Consider the following 12,845-nt stretch of genomic DNA (forward strand, 5'->3'; position numbering starts at 1 on the left):
CGAGGTGAAGAGATCGAGACCATCCTGGTCAACATGGTGAAACCCCGTCTCTACTAAAAATACAAAAAATTAGCTGGGCATGGTGGCGCGTGCCTGTAGTCCCAGCTACTCAGGAGGCTGAGGCAGGAGAATTGCCTGAACCCAGGAGGCGGAGGTTGCGGTGAGCCGAGATCGCGCCATTGCACTCCAGCCTGGGTAACAAGAGCGAAACTCTGTCTCAAAAAAAAAAAAAAAAAAAAAAAAATGCCAATTATAAGTCCTAGGCCTCTAATATTTCTCACAGGAGACTATAAATCAGGGGTTCCCATGACTCCCTCCTTGTTATGGTGAACCTCAAGTTTCTCTTCAAAGAATCAATATGTTAGTATATTCAACTGTCTTACTCTTTTTTTTTTTTTTTTTTTTTTGAGACGGAGTTTCGCTCTTGTTACGCAGGCTGGAGTGCAATGGTGCGATCTCGGCTCACCGCACCCTCTGTCTCCTGGGTTCAAGCAATTGTCCTGCCTCAGCCTCCCGAGTAGCTAGGATTACAGGCACGTGCCACCATGCCCAGCTAATTTTTTGTATTTTTAGTAGAGATGGGGTTTCATGTTGACCAGGATGGTCTCGATCTCTTGACCTCGTGATCCACCCACCTTGGTCTCCCAAAGTGCTGGGATTACAGGCTTGACCCACCGCGCCCAGCCTTCAACTTTCTTATTCTTTAATTCTCTGTTTTAAAGTTTATCTTCCTTGTAATTCCAGTAAACAACCTTCTCTACTAGTTCTAATCAGTAGTTCACATCTGTTCCCCCGGCCCCTGGCTCCATCCTGACTCATCCTGACCCTGACTCACCCCCGTCACCTGCTCCAGTCACTTTTTTTGACCTAGGTCACCCCGGCTACCTGCTCTGACCCACCTATAACCATCCTTACCACCAAAACACCCACCCTGCCACTCCAGCTCGGACCCCTGCTCTCTTTAAAATAACCAGTCAGGATTAGTCTAGCTTGTGCATTCTAGCCCTAGCCAATAGGAGAATGACACAGCAGTAGGGACGCCCCCATCAGGCATAAGTATCCCTTTCCCCCTTGTCCGAGCGTGTGGGCACCACTGCTCCATCTGTATGCTGCACCCTTCTATAGAAGTAAACTGCCTTGCTGAGAGGAGAGGATTTATCTTGTAGTGCTACTTCTTTTGCGGCATCGAAATTTTACTGATAACATCCTCAACCTCAGTTATTTACTAAAATGGCTCATAAAACTCAGGGGAACACTTTACTTATGCTTACTGGTTCATTATAAGGATATTCTAAAGGATATAGATAAACTGTTGGATTAAAAGATAAAGCAAGGTATAGTTTGTGTGAACATAAGTTTTCAATGTTTGGAGGTCCTGAGCCCAGAAGCTTCTGTCTCTTGAATTTAGGTTGTGTCACCCTCCCAGCATGTGGTTACATTCACCAACCTGAAAATTCCCTGAACCTCATTGTTTAGGGACTTTCATGGAGGTTTCATCATGTGGGCATAATAGATTTGTTAACTCAATCTCCAGCCTCTCTCTCCTCCCTGGAGACTGAGAAGATGGGGCTGAACATTCTAGGCTTCTAATCAAGGTTTGATCTTTCTGGCGTCCAGTCCCATCCTGAAGCCATCTAGCATCCCACCAAGAGTTGCCTCATTAAAACCACTGAGACTTCAATCTCTGTGATTTTAATCACCCAGGAAATTCCAAGGGATACAGGAGCTCAGTGGTCAGGAAACCAAAGTGCTTCTGTTACTGTTATTAAAGAGAAGCCCAAATCATCTTTTGCCCTGATACCAAATTCCATTTAAAGGCAGTAACACTTGACCAGGCACTAAAATTTGGAATTCAGGATGATTCTGTGCAGAAATTTAGCATGGTGCCCTGAAGCCTGGAGTGGCAGCATATGTGATGTGTGTGGTGGTGTGAGTTGGGGAGAGGTTCACTAAAGCCCGGCTTCTCAAAGTGTGGTCCTCATGGTTGAAACTTCAGTTTACCTCTGGAGTTTATTAAAAATGCGAATATAAACTGACCTTTTAGATTAAAAATCTGTGTGTGTGTGGGTCCAGGAATCTGTGTTTTTAACAGGGCTTCCAGGTGATTCTTAGGCATGCAAAAGCTTGAGAAAGCCCTGCTGTTTTTCTCTGCCCACTCTGCCTTCTTTCAGCATCTTCTGGTTGTTGTGTGCCTCTTTACAGTACTTCTTCAGTAGTACACCTGAAATTTTATCAGTATATTTAACGATACTTTGTGATCACTGAATTATCACCAATGGCATTTAGGAACCTGACTCAAACTGTCTTTACCATTGTTCAGACTCTAGCATAGAATTTGGTAATGTGTAGAAAAAAATCTGGAAGGATACACGCCAAACTACTAGCCGTAGTTACCTCTGGGGAGACTTGCAGGATTATAGGGAAGTAAACGGAGGGGCTTTAACTTTCGCTCCTTTTTTTTTGAGACAGGGTCTCTCTGTGTGGCCCAGGCTGGAGTGCAGTAGCTGCAATCTTGGTTCATTGTAGCCTCCTCCTCCTGCCTCAGCCTCCCAAGTAGCTGGGACTATAGGCATACACCTCCATGGCAGACTAACTGATTTTTGTATTTTTTGTCAAGACAGGGTTTCACCATGTTACCCAGGCTAGTCTCGAACTTCTGAGCTCAAGCAATCCATCTGCCTCGGCCTCCCAAAGTGCTGGGATTATGAGCATGAGCCACCATGCCCTAGCCTACTCCCTACCTTCCTGTATTTGACTTTTATGCATGGAAAATTATTTGTCTCATTAAATATTTTTATAGAAGTATTTTGATAGAGAATTCTGATGTGTCTTCAAATGGATACATTTTATCTCATTTTTATGCAGTTTTGCTAAAAGTAGTAGACAGTATTGTAATATCCATTATCCACACTTGGAGAATGTCTACCTGTATTTTTTATTGAGATTTGCATCTATTTTAAGACATCATCTGCCTTTTTCTTCTCATCTTAGTAGTGAGCTACATTTTTAGAAATAAAGCTCTGGTCAGGTGTGGTTGCTTATACCTATAATCGCAACACTTTGGGAGGATGAGGCAGGCAGATCACTTGAGGTCAAGAGTTCGAGACCAGCCTGGCCAACATGGTGACCCTGTCTCTACTATAAATACAAAAAATAGGCCACGTGTGGTGGCAGGCACCTATACTCTCAGCTACTCAGGAGGCTGAGGTAGGAGAATCGCTTGAACCCGTGAGGTTGCAATGAGCCAAGACTGTGCCACTGTACTCCAGCCTGGGCAACAGAGTGAGACTCTGTCTCAAAAAAAAAAGGAAGCTCAAGTGAACAGCCTTACTGTAAAAGATGATGTTGTGTTGACACAACTTACTGCCTATGTTGTATTTAATACTAAAGTACATATTTGAATGTTTTGTTTCACTTATTTGATGAGATTCTTTTAATTTCGAGCATAATAGAGTGTCATTTGGGTCAGTGTCATCTTTATTTTTTGAAACAGTCAGCACACTTTTAACTGCTGATTTATTATTTTATTTTAGTTATTTATTTTGAGATGGAGTTTCACTCTTTTTGCCCAGGCTAGAATGCAATGGCACAATCTTGGCTCACTGTAACCTCCACCTCCCAGGTTCAAAGCGATTCTCCTGCTGTAGCCTCCCAAGTAGCTGGGATTACAGGTGTGAGCCACCATACCCGGCTAATTTTTTGTATTTCGTAGAAACGGGGTTTCACCATGTTGATCAGGCTGGTCTCAAACTCTTGACCTCACGTTATCTACCTGCCCTGGGATTACAGGTGTAATTTATTATTTTAATAGTGTACCCTCAGGCCAGGCACAGTGGCTCAAGCCTGTAATCCCAGCACTTTGGGAGGCTGAGGTAGGTGGATCACGAGGTCAAGAGATCAAGACCATCCTGGTCAACATGGTGAAACCCCGTCTCTACTAAAAATACAAAACATTAGCTGGGCATGGTGGCGTGTGCCTGTAATCCCAGCTACTCAGGAGGCTGAGGCAGGAGAATTGCCTGAACCCAGGAGGCGGAGGTTGCGGTGAGCCGAGATCGCGCCATTGCACTCCAGCCTGGGTAACAAGTGTGAAACTCTATCTCAAAAAAAAATTGTGTACCCTCAAATCCTGAAAAATTTTAAAATGCAATTTATAAAAGAATTATTTATTGCACAATTACTGGCAAACTTATTGTTAATAAACTACTGTAAGGTGATGCATGCAAAAATATGGATCAGGGCCGAGCTCAGTGGCTCATATCTGTAATCCCAGCATACTGAGAGGCCAAGGAGGGCAGATCACTTGAGGTCAGGAGTTTGAGACCAATGTGGCCAACGTGATGAAACCTTGTCACTAATAAAAATACAAAAATTAGCTAGGCATGGTGGTGGGTGCCTGTAATCCCAGCTACTAGGGAGACTGAGGCAGAAGAATCGCTTGAACGTGGGAGGCGGAGGTTACAGTGAGCCGAGACCATTCCACTGCACTCTAGCATGTGCAACAGAGAGAGACTCCATATCAAAAAAAAAAAAAAAAAAAAAAAAAAAAAAAACTACGGATCAGTGTACAGCCACCATGTTGTGACTTTGGTACTAATTTCTCTGGCACAAATCCTTTTGCGTTCCAAATGCCTATGAACCAATTCCTCAATGTCCGTTCTTTCTGCTCCCATAGTATCTTTGTTCACACAGTGCACCTCGATATCATTAGGTCTTCCTTAAGCACCAATGCAATTGTGTAAACACAAACACCAATGCAAGCCCCCAAAACATGTTCCATGGTGAGGTGGCCATTCAGATGTTGTCGACTCAGCACTGCTGTCCAGTAGAACTTTCTATGATGATAGAAATATTCTATTCCTGTGCTTTTGCTTTTCAGTGAGATAGCCAGTAGACATAGGGAGCTTTTGAGCACTTGAAATGTGGCAAAGGTGACTGAGATTCTGAATGTTTATGTACATAATTTTTTGTGGTTGCTGTTTATAGGAGACAGGGTTTCACTATATTGGGCAGGATGGTCTTAAACTCCTGAGCTCAAGCAGTCCTCCTGCTTCGGCCTCCCAAAGTGGTTGGATTAGAGGCGTGAGTCTTTGTGCTCCACCTGTACATAATTTAATTTAAATAGTCACATTTAACTAGTGTTTACCATGGTAGACAGCACAGAGCAGTGTGAACTCTAATGTGCATGTGACTCATCTAAGGATCTTGTTAAAATGCAGATTATAATTTAGTAAGTCTGGTCTGAATCTGTGACTCTGTGTTTTTAATGAGCTCCTAGTGGTTGCTGATGCTTCTGGTCTGGGGACCACATATCGAGAATCATGTATCTAGACTGTATATACTTTTATTTATTTATTTATTTATTTATTTATTTATTTATTTATTTTTAAATAAAGACGGGGTTTCACCATGTTAGTCAGGCTGGTCTTGAACTCCCGGCCTCAGGTGATCCCGCTCACCTTGGCCTCCAAAGTGGTGGAGGATTACCTGTAATCCAATCACGCTTGGATTATAGGCGTGAGCCACCACGCCCGGCCTAGACTGTATATACTTGTACCCATTTGTTTTCGATTATTACGTGAAAGGAAATAGTGTTAAACTTCTCACAGAACTCTGGAATTTTCAGGGGGCCTCATACTCCAGTTTGAGGACCATGTCCCATGTGTTACTGCTACAGCATACATAGTAGCAGGCAAGCATACAGGTGGGAAGGTTCAGTGAGTTTACCAAGGACTCACCCTGGGATATGTGACAAATTGAGTTTTCCATTGTGCTTTTCATATAGTATTAAGAAGAATCTTCTGGTAAAATAAACACACTTATTTCATCTTTTCCACTCTTTAAAAAAAAAAACAACTAATCTTTCCTTCTTGTAGGTTTTGTATGTGAAGCTATGTGGAAATCTGAAATACTACAAGTCACACCATTGTAGTACAGTGGTGCCACCTGATGGTAAGCTTTCTTAGTATTTATTCATATGTTAATTATGTTATTAATATGTTATTTTCCTTTCTTCTAAGTTAAGAGCTGTCAGTTTTGAGCAGAATAGATCATCTTACACTATCTGCATCCCACCCCACTCCCTGATTGGGTTCACTTTCATCCGTAATATAGCTGCTGTCTTTTGTCAAATATCCACCTCAGCAATCAGAAGAGTTAGAGATGATAAGAAATAGTTGGGTGGGCACAGTCACCTGTAATCCCAGCACTTTGGGAAGCCAAGGCGGGCAGATCCCTTGAGCTCAGGAGTTTGGGACCAGCCTGGCCAACAAAGCAAAACCCCATCTCTACAAAAAGTACAAAAATTAGCCAGGCATGGTGGCACATGCCTATAGTCCCAGCTACCCAGGAGGCTGAGGTGGGAAGATTGCTTGAGCCCAAATAGAGGCTGCAGTGAGTCATGATTGTCCCACTCTAGTCTGGGCAACAGAAAAAGACCTGGTCTCAAAAAGAAAGAAAGGGGAGTTGCGGGGAGGCAGGGGGAGGGGGGAAGAAAGAAAAAAAGTTGTTTCTGTCCTCAAAAACTTAACTAGAACTTAACTGTTTACCTGGGAAGACTTTCTTTTTCTTTTTCAATTTAATCAGGGTCTAGCTCTGTCACCCCAGCTGGAGTGCACTGGCACGATCTCGGCTCACTGCAACTTCTCCTTCCCAGGCTGAAACCATCCTCCCAGTTTAGCCTCTTAAGTAACTGCAACTACAGGCGCACACCACCGTGCCAGATTAATTTTTGCATATTTTGTAGAGATGGGGTTTCGCCATGTTGCCCAGACTGCTCTCAAACTCCTGGGCTTAGGCGATCCACCCACCTGAGCCTCCCAAAGTGCTGAGATTACAGTCATGAGCCACCCCACCCACCACTGGGAAGACTCTAAGCAGATAATAAAGTGTGGTACATGCTACACCAAAATGTTGCAGAGTGGTGGGGAATATGTAAGCTGTAGTATAATGAAGGCACTATACGAACAATTTACAGATTCTTATAGGACTTCAGAGGTTTGTGAATTTCATGTTTGAGGATTTCTTCTAGAATTCTTGTATTTTAAGTTTTTTTTTCTTAAAGTAAATTTTACCCATTCCTATATTATCTTTTTTTTTTTTTTTTTTAACAGAAATAGCAGTTAATTATAGACATGGCCTTCCCTTGATAACACTTACCTTGCCATCTAGAAAAGAACGCTGTCAATTTGTAGTCAAACCAATGTTGTCAACAGTTGGTTCGTTCCTTCAGGACCTGCGCAATGAGGATAAGGGTATCAAAACTGCAGCCATCTTCACAGCAGGTATATATGGATATATATATTTTACAACTTTGTCCCAGGGTTTCTGTCTTCTGAACTTTTTATTGGTTCTTTACTTTTCTAGAAAGAAGTATGTTCATTAGGTAATAAATGGTTGGTCCTTACTCTTTCATTTTTAGGCAACAGCACTATTTAAAAAACTGTTTTAATTTCATTGAGTGAAAAATTAATGGAATAAATTTAATGTAAATTTCAGTTACTTATTTTATAAACTTAGCCTTAAAGGTTTTTCTCAAGAAAATCTTAGTGGCACAGGCATTGGTGTGCAATTCTCAGCAAAATCTGAATAATTAGAAAACAAAATGCAGTTTTAATGATTAAAATAAGCCAGTACACAAAAAAATTCATTCAATTCTATTATAAAGCAGTTACAGTCTAGTATGTTTTTTCGGCAGAATTAGTTCATAGGAAGAATATACATTTTTTAAAAAACTGGAAGTATTGCATCGTTTTGACATTTAAAATTTAGAATATAGCTTTTATGCTCATGGTCTGAAGTGATCTTAGACCAGCTTTCCCTAAGATAAAGAATTATTTACCCTAGCCCAATATATAGAAACTGTAAATATAGATAAATTAATAAATTTGCATTATTTTATTATGATATTAAATGCTTAGAATAAAGTTATTTGAGTTGATGATTTCTGCTGCAGTTCTGAAAGGGAAATAAACGTTATTTTTCCCTATCCAAGTTCCAAATTAATTAAAGAATAGATACAAAAGTTGGAAAATGGAGATTAATTGGTTCGTTCAATGAATATTTATTGAGCACCTAACATAAGGCAGGCACTGTTCTGCATGCTAGAGGTAGTGCAAAGAACAAAAGGGATACAAACTCCTGCCCTTATGGAGCTCATATTTAGGTAAACAAGATAAATAAATTATGTGTTATGTTAAATAATAAGTGTTATGAAGAAAAAGCAGAATGTGGAAGGTGTGTGTGGGCAGGGTTGAGCTTGCTAAGACATTTGCACAAAGACCTGGGGGAAATGAGGGAGGAAGTCATGTAGAGGGAGGAGAGCTCAGGGCTGAACAGTGGCTCATGCCTGTAATCCCAGCCCTTTGAAAGACCAAGGCAGGTGGATCACCTGAGGTTAGGGGTTTGAAACCAGCCTGGCCAGCATAGCAAAACCCCTTCTCTTCTAAAAATACAAAAATTAACTGGGCATGGTGGTGCACCATCTGTAATCCCAGCTTCTCGGGAGTCTGAGGCAGGAGAATCGCTTGAACCTGGGAGGCAGAGGATGCAGTGGGCTGAGATGGCACCACTGCACTCCAGCCTGGGTGACAGAGTGAGACTCTGTTGAGATGGAAGCCTACTAGACAGTGGCTGCAAAGGAGGGAGCTGGGAGAAAGGAGGAGTTCTGAAAGGTGGGGAAGGGCAGATGAGGAAAGGCTTATTAAGTAGGTTGTTTTAGGATTGTAGATTTAGCTGGAAGGGGCCCTTTCTTCCTGCTGAAACCTGGATCAGAGAATAAGATTTTAGCCTTATGACACGATCGGCTTCTAATATTTCATCCTTGAGCTAAACAGACATTCTCCCCAGGCACAGGAACATTGGATGTCCGTGGGTGTTTTCCATGGATCAGGACCCACCTTTCTGAGCTTCTAGGGGCAGACAGATGCAAACCTGGAAGTCAGAAGGCATTACACTGAGCAGTGCTTGCCTGATGGTGTATACTCAATTATTATTGAAGCGAATGAGATAAGAGAGGTTAAAACAATGATAGATGTTTGCCCTGCTTATTTCTAAAAATAAAGTTATTAGCTTTGAAACAGCACAAAGAGAATAGAAATCTTAGAGAAAAGGGACTTTTTGGACTGATTGCAAACACCTTATTGGGGGTTTAAATTGATATCCAGAATACATGAAAAATTTAACACTGATTGCTAGTGCTTAAAAATGTTTCACGTCAATCTTTTGCTATTCATACCTTTGTATAAAGGATAATGTAGTATCTCAACTGAGAAATCATATTCAGTGGATGTCTTTTTATAGTAAGATTTTAAGGAGCTGGTTTGAAGTAATTTACATGTAAATTTTTTAAATGACACTTGGAAAGATAAAGCAATTGGTGTGTCGCTGATTTTTTTTTTTTTTTTAAAGATACTCTGTGGGTGGAATTTGCCTGCATTTAATTTGGGCTTGAAAAGAATGTTCTAAGCTTGTCACAGTTTTGCCCATCGTGTGGGTTGAATTATTTGGCAATTTTTTGGAAAATGATCTCACTGCAACTGATGAACAGCAACCCAAACAGCCAAATTCTAGGAACAGACGCAGGTGCAGACTTGATTTACAGCCTGATAGAACAAAAGAACTACAGGGAGGCAGAGAGGAGGCAGCAGCCAGGCTTTTTGGATGCTACTAGTGGTAGTCCTGTCATCACACATATTAATGGAGCTAAAATCGCTCTGGTTGAATGTAACCCAGTGAATGCCAGGCCAGGATTGGAAAATACACATCCAGCATTTTCCTGGACTTAATTTCATGTAATTATACATGAACTATTCTAAAGGGAAAATGATAGGAAAAGAAACCTTTGCCCAGCACCAATTTTTTGATTATCCTTCAGTGAGTTTGCTTTCTTAACACCTGGATTGCATTAAAGTTTGATTCAAGCCAGGTGTGGTGGCTCAAGCCTGTAATCTCAGCACTTTGGGAGGCTGAGGCGGGTAGATCACGAGGTCAAGAGATCGAGACCATCCTGGTCAACATGGTGAAGCCCCGTCTCTACTAAAAATACAAAACATTAGCTGGGCATGGTGGCACGTGCCTGTAATCCCAGCTACTCAGGAGGTTAAGGCAGGAGAATTGCCTGAACCCAGGAGGCAGAGGTTGTGGTGAGCCGAGATCGCGCCATTGCACTCCAGCCTGGGTAACAAGAGCGAAACTCTGTCTCAAAAAAAAAAAAAAAAGTTTGATTCAAAAATATAATAAAAACCAGGCTACATGAAAAGCTGTGCAAAGCACATTGTGGTTAAAAATTTTCAAGATTTTTTTTTTTTCCTGAAATACTCCTAGGATATTTGAAATTACTATTGGAATCTCTCGTACCTCTCTCCCCCTCCACAAAATAAACCATATAATGCAAACTTATTTCTTAGGCATAATTACATTCATTTATCCTCACCTCCTTGACAGTTTGCTTGTTCATTTTTTTCAAGCTCTAAAAGGAGATGAGGCTACTAAATTTTTAACCACCACAAATCAGTTACCTCTAATAATTAGAAATAAGAGAAAGGCAGGCTTTTAAAAAAGTTATACCCTTATGCCTACATGTGCCAATCAGAAGCTTGGCTGTTAAGCAGCAGAATGGACTCTGGCCAAGCAGAGGAGTATCTCAACAGGCTGTCATGTTGCAAGTGACAGAAGACAGTCTCAGAAGAGGGCAGGAACTAAGAGAAGACAGGAACAGAGACCACGTTAGCCCAGGAACCACTTGATGGGCTGTGCTGCCTACACTCCACCCCCAACAGTGCCACCCACCACTGCTCTGGCATTGCTGTGAACAGTTTTCACCTCCCCTGAATTTTTGCATGACCCTCCACAGATGCAGTTTCACCAAGGGCATTACTTGGATTCCAGCACAGCTGAAATGTGCAGTAAGGTGGGAGAGGGAGTGCCTGCCTGTTGTGTTTCATCCAATGAAATGGGAGGCAGAGCAACACAGGAAGATTCCCCTCAGTGGGAATAGTCTTTGGGTTTGGTGACACCCCCCAAAATGTAAATGTCCACTATTACATTGTAAAGACCAGGGTTAGTAATTTTCTCTGTGTTAGAAAATAGTTCTTACTGCTCTAAAACAAAGACATATGCTTGTATGATGTTTTTCTTTCAGATGGCAACAGGATTTCCGCTTCTACCTTGATGGATATTTTGCTAATGAATGATTTTAAACTTGTCATTAATGAAATAGCATATGATGTACAGTGTCCAAAGAAAGGTAAGAAACACAGGTATCCAACAATTACTTTTCTTTCTTTCTTTTTTTTTTTTTTGAGATGAAGTCTCACTTGCTCTATTGCCCAGGCTGGAGTGCAGCGGTGTCATCATAGCTCACTGTAACCTCAAACTCCTGGGCTCAAAGAATCCTCCCACCTCAGCCTCTAGAAAAGCGGGGACTAGCATGTACCAACATGCCTGGCTAGTTTTTTTTTTTTTTTTTTTTTTAACACTTTTTTAGAGATTGAAGTTCCCTATGTTGCCTGGCCTGGTATCTTAACTTTTACCTTTAGCTGTGAGGTTTTTAGAAGGAGCAAAGTTTATGGTAAAAATCTTTTAAATTTATCAGATGACCAAAAAGCCTTTGGAAAACCAGTGTTTAGGCTTTTCCAGCAGGGGTATAAGTGATCACTAGCAGTAGCCTAGCAGGGCTTTAAGTCCCATACCCTTTTTAGACTTTAAAAGTTTTACTTCGCCGGGCGCGGTGGCTCAAGCCTGTAATCCCAGCACTTTGGGAGGCCGAGGCGGGTGGATCACGAGGTCGAGAGATCGAGACCATCCTGGTCAACATGGTGAAACCCCGTCTCTACTAAAAGTGCAAAAAATTAGCTGGGCATGGTGGCACGTGCCTGTAATCCCAGCTACTCAGGAGGCTGAGGCAGGAGAATTGCCTGAGCCCAGGAGGCGGAGGTTGCGGTGAGCCGAGATCGCGCCATTGCACTCCAGCCTGGGTAACAAGGGCGAAACTCCGTCTCAAAAAAAAAAAAAAAAAAAAAAAAAAAGTTTTACTTCAGGATCTTGAATGCTTAATCCAACATTATTTGGTTAAGAGAGAGGTAGGGTCTGAAAATCAAGAATTCGGCCAGGCACGGTGGCTCAAGCCTGTAATCCCAGCACTTTGGGAGGCCGAGGCGGGTGGATCACAAGGTCAAGAGATCGAGACCATCCTGGTCAACATGGTGAAACCCTGTCTCTACTAAAAATACAAAAAATTAGCTGGGCATGGTGGCGCGTGCCTGTAATCCCAGCTACTCAGGAGGCTGAGGCAGGGGAATTCCCTGAACCCAGGAGGTGGAAGTTGTGAGCCGAGAGTGCCATTGCACTCCAGCCTGGGTAACAAGAGTGAAACTCCGTCTCAAAAAGATAAATAAATAAAAAAAAAATAAAATGAAAATCAAGAATTCAAGTTTAAATGGCTGTATAGCTCTTAACTTTTTTTTCCTTAAAAAAAGATGGGGTCTCCCCATGTTGGTCAGGCCGGTCTTGAACTCCCGACCTCAGGTGGTCTGCCCGCCTTGGCCTCCCAGAGTGCTGGGATTACAGGCGTGAGCCACCTCGCCCAGCCAGCTCTTAACTCTTTTTAAAAAAATAAATTGTATTATTTCAAGTAGTTTTAGGTTCAAAGCAAAATTGAGCAGAAAGTACAAAGAGTTCTCATATGCTTTCTGTACCCCATGCCCCTTACTATCAATATCCCACAGCAGGTTGGTGTATTTGTTAAAATTGGTGAACACACACATCATTGTCACCCAAAATCCATAGTTTACATTAGGATTTACTCTTGGTGGTGTACATTCTATGGATTATGACAAATGTAGAAC

At 41.9% G+C, this 12,845-nt stretch overlaps 1 protein-coding gene across 3 annotated transcripts in view; it reads left to right on the top strand.

Annotated features, from left to right (window-relative positions):
- The window catches only part of MCUB (mitochondrial calcium uniporter dominant negative subunit beta), a 127,989-nt gene that overhangs the window by 89,859 nt on the left and 25,285 nt on the right, over nucleotides 1-12,845 (top strand). For all 3 annotated transcript variants that reach the window (XM_074396559.1, XM_039468186.2, XM_074396560.1), the window contains exons 2-4: nucleotides 5,877-5,952; nucleotides 7,113-7,283; nucleotides 11,141-11,245. In XM_074396559.1, the coding sequence (XP_074252660.1) occupies nucleotides 5,877-5,952; nucleotides 7,113-7,283; nucleotides 11,141-11,245 (352 nt within the window). The remainder of the gene's footprint in view (nucleotides 1-5,876; nucleotides 5,953-7,112; nucleotides 7,284-11,140; nucleotides 11,246-12,845) is intronic.

Source organism: Saimiri boliviensis, chromosome 3 (assembly GCF_048565385.1).
Source record: "Saimiri boliviensis isolate mSaiBol1 chromosome 3, mSaiBol1.pri, whole genome shotgun sequence".
NCBI lineage: Eukaryota > Metazoa > Chordata > Mammalia > Primates > Cebidae > Saimiri > Saimiri boliviensis.